Source organism: Bufo gargarizans, chromosome 3, assembly GCF_014858855.1.
Source record: "Bufo gargarizans isolate SCDJY-AF-19 chromosome 3, ASM1485885v1, whole genome shotgun sequence".
Lineage (NCBI taxonomy): Eukaryota > Metazoa > Chordata > Amphibia > Anura > Bufonidae > Bufo > Bufo gargarizans.
In genome coordinates this window covers 294682222-294697942 of record NC_058082.1, presented here as the reverse complement: position 1 = coordinate 294697942, position 15721 = coordinate 294682222, and the positions used below count along the sequence as shown (strand labels likewise).

Genomic DNA, 15721 nt, shown 5'->3' with positions numbered 1-15721 from the left:
GCAACAGTCTGTACAGGATCCAGTGATAGTGCAATTACTCTATAGAAGGAGGATAATGCTACAGGATCTACGGTATGCAACTAAACCACCTATATAAAAAGGGAAAACCAACAGGACAGGTGATATCCAGCATTAGGAGGGTAATGCTACCTGAAGCATAGGATCCAGTGGAAGTGCAACTACGCTACCGGATGTACGGTATCCAGTGGTGGTGTAAATATTCCGCCCATGGAAAGAGGGCAATTCTACCAGATGTATAGGAACCAACTGAATGTAAACACTCCGCCAATAGAAGATTACTCTGCCCATAGAAAGAGGATAATGCTAGGGGCTGTACAGTACTCAGTGGGGTGCAATTACTACTCCTACGGAAGTAGAGTAATGGCACAGGCTGTACAGTATACAGTGGTAGTGCTATTACGCTGCCTATAGAAGGAGGATAATGCAATGGGCTGTACAGTATCCTGTGGTAAAGCAAGTACACCGCCTAGGAAGGAGGGTAGCGCTACAGGCTGTACGGTATCCAGTTCAAGGGCAATTACTCCGCCTATGGAAGGTGGGTAATGCTACAGGCTGTACAGAACCCAGTGGGGTGCAATTACTTCTCCTACGGAAGGAGAGTAATGGCACAGGCTGTACAGTATACAGTGGTAGTGCTATTACGCTGCCTATGGAAGGAGGATAATGCAATGGGCTTTACAGTATCCTGTGGTATAGCAAGTACACCGCCTAGGAAGGAGGGTAGCGTTACAGGCTGTACGGTATCCAGTGCAAGGACAATTACTCCGCCTATGGAAGGAGGGTATGCTACAGATTGTACAGGGTCCAGTGGTGAGAGTACATATTCCGCTTAAGGAGGAAAGGGAATGTGACTAACTCACAGAATTCAGTGGTAGTGTAACTACTCCGCCTATAGGAGAGGAGGAGGGTAAGTTACAGGGAGTGCAGTATCCAGCGGCAGTGCCAGGATTCCGCTTACGCTATAGGAAATATGTATCCAGCAGTAGGGTAAAGAAATTCTGCCTACAGAATGGCGTGGGAACTAGGTCCAGAAGGATTAGATTTTAATATATAAATATATAGTTTTTTTTTACATTTACAGTTCAATTCGAACAAAACTAGCTAGGGGAACTGAACCCACATTCGTATGTACTAATGACCAACACTGTAAGCCTCAGCAGAGAGCCCAGTAAGCACTTTCCTCAGCAAAGTAGTACTGAGGCAAGGAAGGGGTTAAGCAGAAGGCAGGGCTGGAGCTTATTAGGCAACTGGTGGGGCGAAGGCATGGGTGCACTCTAAAAATACAGATCCCGCTCCCGAAACACGTTGGGAGGTGCGGCCTAGTAGGCCGCAGAGCCGGGGCCTCGAGTACAAGCGGGGCTGACCGGAAGAACTTGCGGTTGGGGCAGCGATGTAGGGAGGGAGCGGAGTGCACTGGGAAACAAGGAAACCGGGAGCGGGCATACCGATGCCCCAAGTAGAAATGCGGTGGCCGTCCAAGGAGACATGCGACCGCTGGGACTGGCTCGCAGGTCATGGATGGGGCCAGGGACCAGAGGTGGCGAGTCACCAGATACAGGGGCCAAGGTCTAGGAGAAACAACATATATTCCTGTGTTCACTTAGAGAAGACAGGAGAAGGGGGGGGGGGGGGGGCCCACAGGCACAGGGGGGGAGAGCAGGGGAGGTAGGTAATATACTTACCCAGACGGTTTCTGCACACCCTGATTCCAGCAGTGTCACCTTCCTCAGTGTGCTGCCCCTTGGGGAGGGCAGCTACACCGGTAACAGGGGGAACTTTCAGAAGTAGTAACCAAGGTGACACTGTAGCTGGCGGGTAACAGCGGATTTGAGATACACTGTTCCTCCTCGTCTTCCAGAGGTGAGGAATGAGCAGCAGGCTTGAGGACCCGCTGGTCTCCCCCCCTCAAGTGTGGGAAAAACAGAAAATAAAAAATAAAAATGTGGCAGACCTGCAGAAAAAAAATGTCTGCCTCCTACGGACACTAAGCTAAAACTGATTAGCTCAGTGTCTGCAGGAGAGGTATAGCTGAGAGGAGGCGCTAACACTTTATTTGCTTAGTGTCGCCCCCTAGTGGCAGTAGCCATACCCATGGTCTTCTGTGTCCCCTATAGCAAAGCTTAAAAAGCAGTTTGTTATAGCAGCCCTGGGAGCCTTTATAAGTACCCATGCTGCCACATTAACAGACTGGAACCCCTGGTTGCTCTGACTAGAGGACAGAGGGAGACTCCTCCCTCTGTCTAGCCTCATAGAAGCTGTGGGATCTGAGGGGTTAAATGAACAGGATTGATGTTATGTCTGATCCTGGTCATTGCAGCAGGCCATCAACTGTATTAAACAGCCAGCACCCGCTGCTTATGGAGCAGGTCCAGCTCAATATTCTCCACACTATATATTCCCCATGCACCTATGACAGATATATCAGCCATGAGTCAATAAGAAGTCCATTTAGTAACTCCACTAGGGCAGGCACACAGAAAATGGTCCACCAGTAACCACCCACTCTACTCAGCAGTGGTGGGTATAAAGAGCCATGCCAGGACATTGTGGGGAGGTATGAATGTCTTTTACTAGACAGTTACTTTAATCAAAAGGCATTAAACATTGTCAAACATTAATGAAGAAACTAGCGTAACACTTTAAAAATGGCTGATCTATTAAGAAAAGTTACAATACATACCTTTCTGCCCATTATTAGAAGGTGTGGATTTCCCACTGTCGCTATTGAGCTCAAACACACGAAGGTCAGAAGGTGGCTCACGAACTGCATTTTGCGTGTTTCCTTTGGCCAATTGTTCTTCAAAGTTTGAAGAAGACTGCTTATCTGGTTTGTCTTCTTGCAAATCATCAGTTACTGGAGATGGACTGGCAGGGTTTTCAGCTGGTGCAGTAGGACCATGGTACGCTGGATTGTCAATCTGAGTGATGGGGGAGAGACTTTCACTGCTCTCTGAAGGACTTGTGACACAGACAGTTTCTTTGCCAGGTTGTTCTGGCTCCTCAGAACTGCCTTCCACATTTAGAGTTGGAATGGCAGAAGGCAATATCCTTAAATTATCTTCGTAGCTGGTGCTGCGAGGGGAGCCTGCTTTGACTAATTCTTCTGCAGAAAAAACAAGAAAACCTTTAAAGCTTGGATATGCTTAAAGCTGATATTTCCAGTTAAAACACCAGTTTACCAATATCATTAACCCCTTGCCAATATACACTGTACATGTACGGCAAAGTTGCATCTTTAGAAATGGCACCCAATGACTGCAATGGTAGACCTTGGGATCACAAGTTCAAGTCCCTTAGAGGGTTTTTCCAAATACATTAAAATGGTTTCTGTCATGAGAAATAACGTTATGTAGCGATGTCGCAAAAGACAAACTCATAAAACAATGGTGGAATTATGTTTGTGGTTTTTCCCCAAATTTATCCCCATTTGGAATTCGTTTCTAGCTGCCCACTATATCGAAGGTATGACTTGTCCCTCATAAAACATGCCCTCATACAGCTAGGTGTAAAAAATAAAAAATAAATAAAAAAATTATGATTTTTAGAAGGCATGAAGTAAAAAACAAAAATTAAAAAACATAAAAATTATTTATGGCAGGAAGGGACTAAAAGCAATGAGCTAAGTGGTCAATTTATGAATGGTGGGGGTTCCTACCTCCCGGACCCTCACCGATCCTGAGAATGAGGGGGATGCAGTGCTGCAAAGACTGACGATTTGGAAAATAGATTGTGCCGCAATAATATACGGCTAGCTGGGGTCCCTGAGCCACTGGAAGGCACTAATCCGGACTCCTACTTCGCGTACTGGCTGCTTTAGACATTTGGAAAGGAGACATTGTCTCATTTATTTGCTGTAGAGTGAGCTCAGAGTCCCTACCTGAACGGGGATGCCAGGCAGATCACTGCATCCAGTATAGGATCGCAATCTGATATTCAAAAGGCTTGTGATATAAAATAGAGTTTGCCACAACTGCAAGTCTCCTATTTCATAGAGTATCCGGCCAAACTAGAAATTGCCTTACATTGGCTGGATGCACATGAAGCACAACTCCACCAAGATGCTCCAAGCTAGATTTATGGAGATCGTGCCTTAGATAACCAATGTGACTTTGGCTGTTATAAGGACCCATGTGCGAGAAGATTGTGATTACCACTAAGTCACTAACACTGACTCTCTGTATCTGCCACTATTTTATTTTGTTGTGCTTCCCCCCCCCCCCCCCCCCAGAATTGGTTGCATGTAAAGGCCTGTTTTGATACCATTGTTTATATGTCGATCGTTATGTCTATAGATAACGATCGATTTCTGCTCCTATGTTACTGCAGATCAGTGTAATGGTATGTTTCTTTCAGATAGGACTTTTCCTGCTCTTATGCTGGATGGCACGTTACAACATTTTGAGGAGATAGAGAGCAGGGCGCCTACTGCTACAATAGCAAGAGCACAGTACCAAATAACGGGTCCAAATGGGCAAGTTGTTGATACAACCGCTAACATTCTGTGGGTGTTCTGCCAATTCTATACGGATCTGTACAAGGCTAGGGTAAATTATGATAGACAGGGGATACAAGCCTATTTAGATACTGTTACTTTGCCGGTTCTGTCGGCAGAGAAGAAAGATCGTCTGAAGACTCCTATAAGCTTGGGAGAAATACAGAGGGTGGTTAGTAGTATGTCTAATGAAAAAGCCCCCGGCCAGGATGAGCTACCAGTGAAGCTGTATAAACTTATGGGACATGACCCATTGCCTAAATTGTTAGATGTCTATAAGGATGTCTATATGACAAGACATTTACCCTCCTCTTTCTATAAAGCTACTATGGTGGTCCTACCTAAACCAGGAAAATACCATAATATTCCCAAGTCCTACAGGTCGACCTCAGTACTTATGAAGTTGAATGGGCCTCGATCCGTCCCGGCCGCCACACGGACGTTGCCCGTGCAAATTGCGGTCTCCAATGCACGGAACGGATGCACAACGTTTGTGTGCAAGAGGCCTTAATCTCGTTCTCTTATTAGACAAGATAAAACATTAAAGTTGAGGCCTGGATTAAATTTACCCTTGCCAGTTTTGGGAATGAGCTAATTTAGCTAAAATGATTCTGATGTCACAACTGGTTGTATGTACTGCACAATGCTCCGGTCTGGATTCCTTACCATTTGTTTAAACAGATCGGTGTAATCTTTAGACCTCATATTTGGAACAATGGGACCCTGTAAATTAAACTGTGTAAGATACAACTTGCCACTCGCCCGCATCTGTGGTCATGCTTCTTAGCTGCACAGCTGCAACAGCCACGGGGTGGTAGTTACAAAGAATACGACTCCAAGGAAAAGACTGTTCAATTTTTAGTACCAGAACATCAGATAACTGGTGACAGCACATAAGTTACTATCTCCTGGTTTACCTACTTTACTTCTACTGGCAGACTAGGGAACTGTTACGGATTGAAGGATGCACTAAATATATATGCCTTTACGGGAAATGTTTAAATTTGAGGGGGTTTAGAGCTGGGATCATAAAAGGGATACAACTGTATGATAATGGACTGCTTAAATCTTTTCAGCAGCTTTCAAGAGTGTGATTTACAATGCAGTGTTCTACCAATAGTTGCAGATACAGCATGCGGCATAGAGCCAAAACCATACTGCTCCCATGTCCTCTACTGCGCTTTTTTTTAAATCAGATCATCTTTATTATCAGTTTTTGTCTTTTTTAAACATCAATAAGACATTGTTTACAGACAATGGGCATGTACAATATCAGTCATATATGGTATGAACAATATACAGGTCCTTCTAAAAAAAATTAGCATATTGTGATAAAGTTCATTATTTTCTGTAATGTACTGATAAACATTAGACTTTCATATATTTTAGATTCATTACACACCAACTGAAGTAGTTCAAGCCTTTTATTGTTTTAATATTGATGATTTTGGCATACAGCTCATGAAAACCCAAATTTCCTATCTAAAAAAATTAGCATATTTCATCCGACCAATAAAAGAAAAGTGTTTTTAATACAAAAAAAGTCAACCTTCAAATAATTATGTTCAGTTATGCACTCAATACTTGGTGGGGAATCCTTTTGCAGAAATGACTGCTTCAATGCGGCGTGGCATGGAGGCAAGCAGCCTGTGGCACTGCTGAGGTGTTATGGAGGCCCAGGATGCTTCGATAGCGGCCTTAAGCTCATCCAGAGTGTTGGGTCTTGCGTCTCAACTTTCTCTTCCCAATATCCCACAGATTCTCTATAGGGTTCAGGTCAGGAGAGTTGGCAGGCCAATTGAGCACAGTAATACCATGGTCAGTAAACCATTTACCAGTGGTTTTGGCACTGTGAGCAGGTGCCAGGTCGTGCTGAAAAATGAAATCTTCATCTCCATAAAGCTTTTCAGCAGATGGAAGCATGAAGTGCTCCAAAATCTCCTGATAGCTAGCTGCATTGACCCTGCCCTTGATAAAACACAGTGGACCAACACCAGCAGCTGACATCACTGACTGTGGGTACTTGACACTGGACTTCAGGCATTTCGGCATTTCCCTCTCCCCAGTCTTCCTCCAGACTCTGGCACCTTGATTTCCGAATGACATTCAAAATTTGCTTTCATCCGAAAAAAGTACTTTGGACCACTGAGCAACAGTCCAGTGCTGCTTCTCTGTAGCCCAGGTCAGGCGCTTCTGCTGCTGTTTCTGGTTCAAATATGGCTTGACCTGGGGAATGCGGCACCTATAGCCCATTTCCTGCACACGCCTGTACACGGTGGCTCTGGATGTTTCTACTCCAGACTCAGTCCACTGCTTCCGCAGGTCCCCCAAGGTCTGGAATCGGCCCTTCTCCACAATCTTCCTCAGGGTCCGGTCACCTCTTCTCGTTGTGCAGCGTTTTCTGCCACACTTTTTCCTTCCCACAGACTTCCCACTGAGGTGCCTTGATACAGCACTCTGGGAACAACCTATTCGTTCAGAAATTTCTTTCTGTGTCTTACCCTCTTGCTTGAGGGTGTCAATGATGGCCTTCTGGACAGCAGTCAGGTCGGCAGTCTTACCCATGATTGCGGTTTTGAGTAATGAACCAGGCTGGGAGTTTTTAAAAGCCTCAGGAATCTTTTGCAGGTGTTTAGAGTTAATTAGTTGAATCAGATGATTAGGCTAATAGCTCGTTTAGAGAACCTTTTCATGATATGCTAATTTTTTTAGATAGGAATTTTGGGTTTTCATGAGCTGTATGCCAAAATCATCAATATTAAAACAATAAAAGGCTTGAACTACTTCAGTTGGTGTGTAATGAATCTAAAATATATGAAAGTCTAATGTTTATCAGTACAGTACAGAAAATAATGAACTTTATCACAATATGCAAATTTTTTTTAGAAGGACCTGTACAACACATGACTACAAAAGACATGGCATATACATCTATGCATAGATTCAAATGGAATATGCAGTTTTAACATAAACCCGTAACCACCCAACACCAAGTAACCCTACAAACCCACCCCCCACCCAGACCCCATAAGAGCAGGACATAATCACGGTGGTTTCTCTTCAGCTCCACATCCCTTGAGCACCGGCATCATACCAATATATCCTATATTACCAATCAGCACCAATTCTCAGTCACCTATACATCTAAAAAGGTATTATTATTCAACCCCTACACCGTATCCTGCTAACATATAGAGCAGTCTTCAGCCATTATCAGCATATATCCATCACACACCTGACTAGCTTTGGATTACCGTTCCCTTTTTCCACACTCAGAATCACACCTCAGGTTTACGTACAATCTCTTCCATCAACATACTCAACGAGCACTCAGCAGACTTCTTGTAAGCGCTAACCAGGGGCTACAGCATCCAGAGTGGTCTATCCAGCTACCCCATATTGCCTCAAATTTAGACAGACATTTCCTTTTTTGATAAACCACCCCCTCTCAAGGCGAATCACCACATTCAATCTAGCAATATATTCTGAGATAATTGGGGGCACTGCCGGGATCCATTTTGCCGCTAACGTTTTCCTCGCCTGATATAGCATTCTCTCTATCCCAGTAGCTATCATAGATTGTAGATTATCTTCTGGCAGTAATCCTAAAATGCTAATTTTTGGGTCTAGCTTAAACTTGGTGCTATATACCTTATTTATAAGATGTAATACTGCCTTCCAGTAAGATGTCAATGAGGGGCACGACTACATCATATGTAATAGATCAGCTTCAACACCTCCACATTTCGGACAATTTGAACTCTCTCTGTAGCCTATTTTATGTAAAAACACCGGGGTCTTATACACTCTGTGAATTAAATATAGGTGGGAAAGACGAGCAGCTTCACTAAGAGCTAGTGTAGGGGTAAGTTCTATTACCTCTGACCATTGTTCATCCGTGAGCTTACCTAGATCCCTCTCCCAGTGATGTCTGCTTTTCAATGGATGTCCTTTAAGAAAATCCTCCAATAAATTCTGATACACCACAGAGATCGCTCCTTTTACTGATCCAGCAGCTACCACTGTGCTCAGTGTATTATTAGACGCAAACACTATCGGAGCTACTTTGGATTGAGCATCCAATGCATGCCTGAGTTGTAAGTACCTATAGAATTGTGAAGAGGGTAGTCCAAATTCAGAACACAGTTGCGGATACTGTTTTAGGATTCCACCAGAGTAGACATGACCTAAGTTCCATAATCCTTTATCATTCCACCTAGAGAATCCATTCAGGCCCTCCAACTCATGGAGCGCCGGATTGTTCCAAATAGGCGAGATATTGGTTAATCTCACTATCCCTAAAATATTTCTAGCCTTATCCCATACCTTCCTCATGAGTATCAATATTGGGACACGCCCTACATCCCCTTTCACTTCTCCTTCAATAGCTGCCAGCGGGGGAGATCTATTTGACACCCATCTCATCAGACGACCACTCTTCCCATCTGGGTCACCTATCACTCCCCATCCCTTGAAGTGTTGCAATTGGGCCGACAAGAAATCCAGCATAGGATTAGGTAGGGAGAGACCTCCTGCATCCTTATTCCTCTGCAATACTTCATACTTTATTCTGCCCCTATTATTTTTCCATATAAAGAAACGGAATAACTGTTGTATTTTATGGAAGTAATGCACAGGGATCCATATTGGGGAATTGTGTAGAATATAGAGCAATTGAGGCATGAATATAATTTTTAGCAGATTGCCTCTACCTATTAATGACAGAGGCAATTTATGCCATACAGCAATCTTGCTTTTAAACTTCTCTATCAAGGGTAGGAGGTTATTGGTAATGTATGCTACAGGGTTCATTGACACAATCACTCCGAGGTACTTAAAGGGAGTCTGTCACCACATTTTAGCATGTTAGACCGATCAAATAGGGTTATGTGATCCACCCAGAACATAAAAACTGTACCTTTGTTGTAGAAAACAGACTTTTCTTTTTGCCGAAAATGAATTTATAAGATTATGTTCTGAGCCCTCTGAAGTGCCCAGGGCGGTCTCTCAATCCTCGGAGCCCCAGGCAGCACCTCCTAAACGGCTCATAACCCCTCCCTCCGTGCGCCTCTGCCCGCCCGTTTACTCCCCTCCCCTGTCCTTTTCCACTGTGGCTGTGCGGTCCAAATCGTAGCGGGCGCATGCGCAATGCGATGCCCGCTCCTGGCAGGGCATCGCAATACCTACTGCGCATGCGCCCGCTACGATTTGGACCGCACAGCAGCAGTGGAAAAGGACAGGGGAGGGGAGTAAACAGGCGGGCAGAGGCGCACGGAGGGCGGGGTTATGAGCCGTTTAGGAGGTGCTGCCTGGGGCTCCGAGGATTGAGAGACCGCCCTGGGCACTTCAGAGGGATCAGAACATAATCTTATAAATTCATTTTCGGCAAAAAGAAAAGTCAGTTTTCTACAACAAAGGTACCGTTTTTATGTTCTGGGTGGATCACATAACCCTATTTGATCGGTCTAACATGCTAAAATGTGGTGACAGACTCCCTTTAAAGGAGTGTACCACCTTAAGCTCAGAGAAAGCAGCAGAACGAGACGGTATCTGAGAAGATACTGGGAGAATCACCGACTTATCCCAATTTATGAGAAGTCCAGACTGGTCACCAAATTGAGACACCAGAGATATAATAGAATCCATGGATCTCTCTAAGTCACTTACATATATCAACATATCATCCGCGTATAACGACACGTGTTCCTCAACAGAACCCCTCAATAGACCTCCCATCAAAGATGTAGAATGTAAAAGACATGCCAAAGGTTCGATTGCTATTGAAAATAACAAGGGAGACAACGGACAGCCTTGTCTTGTCCCTCTCTCCAGGGCAATTGCTGGTGAAAGATGACCATTCACCCTGATCCTAGCCCTAGGCTCACAGTATAAAAGCTTGACCCAATTAAAAAAACTAGCACCAAAGCCCATCCTAGTCATAACCGCCCATAGGTATTTCCATTCAACACTGTCAAAAGCTTTGGCAGCATCAAGAGAAACTACCGCAGCTCTATTATCCTGAACATCCCTTCCTTCTATCTGGAGATTTAAGAACAGTCGTCTAATGATTCAAAGCCGTGGATTTACCAGGCATGAAGCCAGATTGATCATCATGAATAATGGTTTGAATAACTCTATTTAATCGATTGGCCAAAACTTTAGCTAAAAGTTTTACATCCACTGTCAGGAGAGAGATGGGCCTATATGAATCCACCAGTGAGGGGTCTTTACCTGGCTTGGGTATCACTACAACTATCGCCTCCCTCATGGAGCAGGGTAATCTACCATTACTATAAGCATCATTAAATACCGTTAGAAGATGTGGAAGTAATACCTCCCCATGTTTTTTATAAAATTCCCCAGGAAGACCGTCCCCACCAGGCGCCTTTTCATTGGGTAAAGAGTTCAATGACATTTCCAGTTCCTCCAGGGTTATGTCTACTGCGCTTTTTGATCATATAGTGAAGGCCACTACTCTAGTATGCTCTCTGTATAGGTCCATATTAGTTAGGTGTTTAAAATTAGAGGGTCTCAAAGAAAAGTAGGGCACTGAACAGTGGAAAATATATTACCAGCTACACCTACCTCTTCCCTGTGCACTGCGCAGCATCGCTCAAGCTTTTCTTGCTACACAGGGTGTATGACCCCACAACTGTTATCTAAAATGAGATGCAGAACCAATGCACAATACCCTCATTGCGCAGAACCAGATCTTAGGCATATGCTATGGTCCTGTCCGGCCCTAAACGCATTATGGACTGGGGTATTTGATTTGTTGGATGGGTTGTATGACATCCAGATTCCTAGACTTCCATTAGTTGGGTTTATAGTATATGTACATGAACTGCAGACAACTGACTGGATATGGGTGGGTTCACATCACATTTTTTGCCTCCGTGTAACGTATAGGTTACAAAAATAAAATAAAAAAAATGCAAAAACGCAGTACACCACGTTCTTGTATACTGCACAGTCCAGTATACATTTTTTTTCTTTTTTGCAATGGAACTCTAGTGATGGTCACTCCGTTTAACATAAGTTTTTTGTATACGTTAAAAGGATGAGAAAAACATGATGTGAACCCACCCTTAGATTCGCTATTGCTAAAATATTGTACATAACTCATACGTTAATAGCTAAGTATTGGATTAACCACTTCAGCCCCGCTAGGTGAAACCCCCTTCATGACCAGAGCACTTTTTACACTTCGGCACTGCACTACTTTCACCGTTTATCGCTCGGTCATGCAACTTACCACCCAAATGAATTTTACCTCCTTTTCTTCTCACTAATGGAGCTTTCATTTGGTGGTATTTCATTGCTGCTGGCATTTTTACTTTTTTTGTTATTAATCAAAATGTAACGATTTTTTTGCAAAAAAATGACATTTTTCACTTTCAGCTGTAAAATTTTGCAAAAAAAACGACATCCATATATAAATTTTTCGCCAAATTTATTGTTCTACATGTCTTTGATAAAAAAAAAATGTTTGGGCAAAAAAAAAAAATGGTTTGGGTAAAAGTTATAGCATTTATAAACTATGGTACAAAAATGTGAATTTCCGCTTTTTGAAACAGCTCTGACTTTCTGAGCACTTGTCATGTTTCCTGAGGTTCTACAATGCCCAAACAGTAGAAAAACCCCACAAATGACCCCATTTCGGAAAGTAGACACCCTAAGGCATTCGCTGATGGGCATAGTGAGTTCATAGAACTTTTTATTTTTTGTCACAAGTTAGCGGAAAATGATGATGATTTTATTTTTTTTATTTTTTCTTACAAAGTCTCATATTCCACTAACTTGCGACAAAAAATAAAAAATTCTAGGAACTCACCATGCCCCTCACAGAATACCTTGGGGTGTCTTCTTTCCAAAATGGGGTCACTTGTGGGGTAGTTATACTGCCCTGGCAATTTAGGGGCCCAAATGTGTGAGAAGAACTTTGCAATCAAAATGTGTAAAAAATGACCGGTGAAATCCAAAAGGTGCACTTTGGAATATGCGCCCCTTTGCCCACCTTGGCAGCAAAAAAGTGTGACACATCTGGTATCGCCGTACTCAGGAGAAGTTGGGGAATGTGTTTTGGGGTGTCATTTTACATATACCCATGCTGGGTGAGAAAAATATCTTGGTCAAATGCCAACTTTGTATAAAAAAATGGGAAAAGTTGTCTTTTGCCAAGATATTTCTCTCATCCAGCATGGGTATATGTAAAATGACACCCCAAAACACATTCCCCAACTTCTCCTGAGTACGGCGATACCAGATGTGTCACACTTTTTTGCAGCCAAGGTGGGCAAAGGGGCACACATTCCAAAGTGCACCTTTCGGATTTTGCAGGCCATTTTTTACACATTTTGATTGCAAGGTACTTCTCACACATTTGGGCCCCTAAATTGCCAGGGCAGTATAACTACGCCACAAGTGACCCCATTTTGGAAAGAAGACACCCCAAGGTATTCCGTGAGGGGCATGGCGAGTTCCTAGAATTTTTTATTTTTTGTCACAAGTTAGCGGAAAATGATGATTTTTTTTTTTTCTCTTTTTTCCTTACAAAGTCTCATAATCCACTAACTTGCGACAAAAAATAAAAAATTCTAGGAACTCGCCATGCCCCTCACGGAATACCTTGGGGTGTCTTCTTTCCAAAATGGGGTCACTTGTGGCGTAGTTATACTGCCCTGGCAATTTAGGGGCCCATATGTGTGAGAAGTACTTTGCAATCAAAATCTGTAAAAAATGACCGGTGAAATCCGAAAAGTGCACTTTGGAATATGTGCCCCTTTGCCCACCTTGGCATCAAAAAAGTGTCACACATCTGGTATCGCCGTACTCAGGAGAAGTTGGGGAATGTGATTTGGGGTGTCATTTTACATATACCCATGCTGGGTGAGAGAAATATCTTGGCAAAAGACAACTTTTCCCATTTTTTTATACAAAGTTGGCATTTGACCAAGATATTTTTCTCACCCAGCATGGGTATATGTAAAATGACACCCCAAAACACATTGCCCAACTTCTCCTGAGTACGGCGATAACAGATGTGTCACACTTTTTTGCTGCCAAGGTGGGCAAAGGGGCACATATTCCAAAGTGCACCTTTCGGATTTTACCGGCCATTTTTTACACATTTTGATTGCAAGGTACTTCTCACACATTTGGGCCCCTAAATTGCCAGGGCAGTATAACTACCCCACAAGTGACCCCATTTTGGAAAGAAGACACCCCAAGGTATTCCGTGAGGGGCATGGCGAGTTCCTAGAATTTTTTATTTTTTGTCGCAAGTTAGTGGAATATGAGACTTTGTAAGGAAAAAAGAAAAAAAAAGAAAAATCATCATTTTCCGCTAAATTGTGACAAAAAAGAAAAAATTCTAGGAACTCGCCGTGCCCCCCATGGAATACCTTGGGGTGTCTTCTTTCCAAAATGGGGTCACTTGTGGCGTAGTTATACTGCCCTGGCAATTTAGGGGCCCAAATGTGTAAGAAGTACCTTGCAATCAAAATGTGTAAAAAATGGCCTGCGAAATCCGAAAGGTGCCCCTTTGCCCACCTTGGCTGCAAAAAAGTGTCACACATGTGGTATCGCCGTACTCAGGAGAAGTTGGGCAATGTGTTTTGGGGGGTCATTTTACATATACCCATGCTGGGTGAGAGAAATATCTTGGCAAAAGACAACTTTTCCCATTTTTTTATACAAAGTTGGCATTTGACCAAGATATTTTTCTCACCCAGCATGGGTATATGTAAAATGACACCCCAAAACACATTCCCCAACTTCTCCTGAGTACGGCGATACCACATGTGTGACACTTTTTTGCAGCCTAGATGCGCAAAGGGGCCCAAATTCCTTTTAGGAGGGCATTTTTAGACATTTGGATCCCAGACTTCTTCTCACACTTTCGGGCCCCTAAAAAGCCAGGGCAGTATAAATACCCCACATGTGACCCCACTTTGGAAAGAAGACACCCCAAGGTATTCAATGAGGGGCCTGGCGAGTTCCTAGAATTTTTTTTTTTTTGCATAAGTTAGCGGATATTGATTTTTTTTTGTTTTTTTCTCACAAAGTCTCACTTTCCGCTAACTTAGGACAAAAATTTCAATCTTTCATGGACTCAATATGCCCCTCACGGAATACCTTGGGGTGTCTTCTTTCCGAAATGGGGTCACATGTGGGGTATTTATACTGCCCTGGCTTTTTAGGGGCCCTAAAGCGTGAGAAGAAGTCTGGAATATAAATGTCTAAAAATGTTTACGCATTTGGATTCCGTGAGGGGTATGGTGCGTCCATGTGAGATTTTATTTTTTGACACAAGTTAGTGGAATATGAGACTTTGTAAGAAAAAACAAAAACAAACAAAAAATTTCTGCTAACTTGTGCCCAAAAAAATGTCTGAATGGAGCCTTACCAGGGGGGGGTGATCAATGACAGGGGGGTGATCAATGACAGGGGGGTGATCACCCATATAGACTCCCTGATCACCCCCCTGTCATTGATCACCCCCCCTGTAAGGCTCCATTCAGACATCCGCATGATTTTTTACGGATCCATGGATACATGGATCGGATCCACAGAACGCATGCGGACGTCTGAATGGAGCCTTACAGGGGGGTTATCAATGACAGGGGGTGATCAGGGTAATCAGGGTGATCACCCCCCTGTCACTGATCACCCCCCCTGTAAGGCTCCATTCAGACATCCGCATGATTTTTTACGGATCCATGGATACATGGATCGGATCCACAGAACGCATGCGGACGTCTGAATGGAGCCTTACAGGGGGGTTATCAATGACAGGGGGTGATCAGGGTAATCAGGGTGATCACCCCCCTGTCACTGATCACCCCCCCTGTAAGGCTCCATTCAGACATCCGCATGATTTTTTACGGATCCATGGATACATGGATCGGATCCACAGAACGCATGCGGACGTCTGAATGGAGCCTTACAGGGGGGTTATCAATGACAGGGGGTGATCAGGGTAATCAGGGTGATCACCCCCCTGTCACTGATCACCCCCCCTGTAAGGCTCCATTCAGACATCCGCATGATTTTTTACGGATCCATGGATACATGGATCGGATCCACAGAACGCATGCGGACGTCTGAATGGAGCCTTCCAGGGGGGTTATCAATGACAGGGGGTGATCAGGGTGATCACCCCCCTGTCACTGATCATCCCCCCTGTAAGGCTCCATTCAGACATCC

General features: G+C 43.8%; 1 protein-coding gene across 1 annotated transcript in view; it reads right to left on the bottom strand.

Annotated features, from left to right (window-relative positions):
- The window catches only part of BSDC1 (BSD domain containing 1), a 59673-nt gene that overhangs the window by 8625 nt on the left and 35327 nt on the right, over positions 1 to 15721 (bottom strand). Inside the window, exon 9 of the mRNA XM_044286496.1 lies at positions 2702 to 3124. Coding sequence (XP_044142431.1) covers positions 2702 to 3124 — 423 coding nt within the window. The remainder of the gene's footprint in view (positions 1 to 2701; positions 3125 to 15721) is intronic.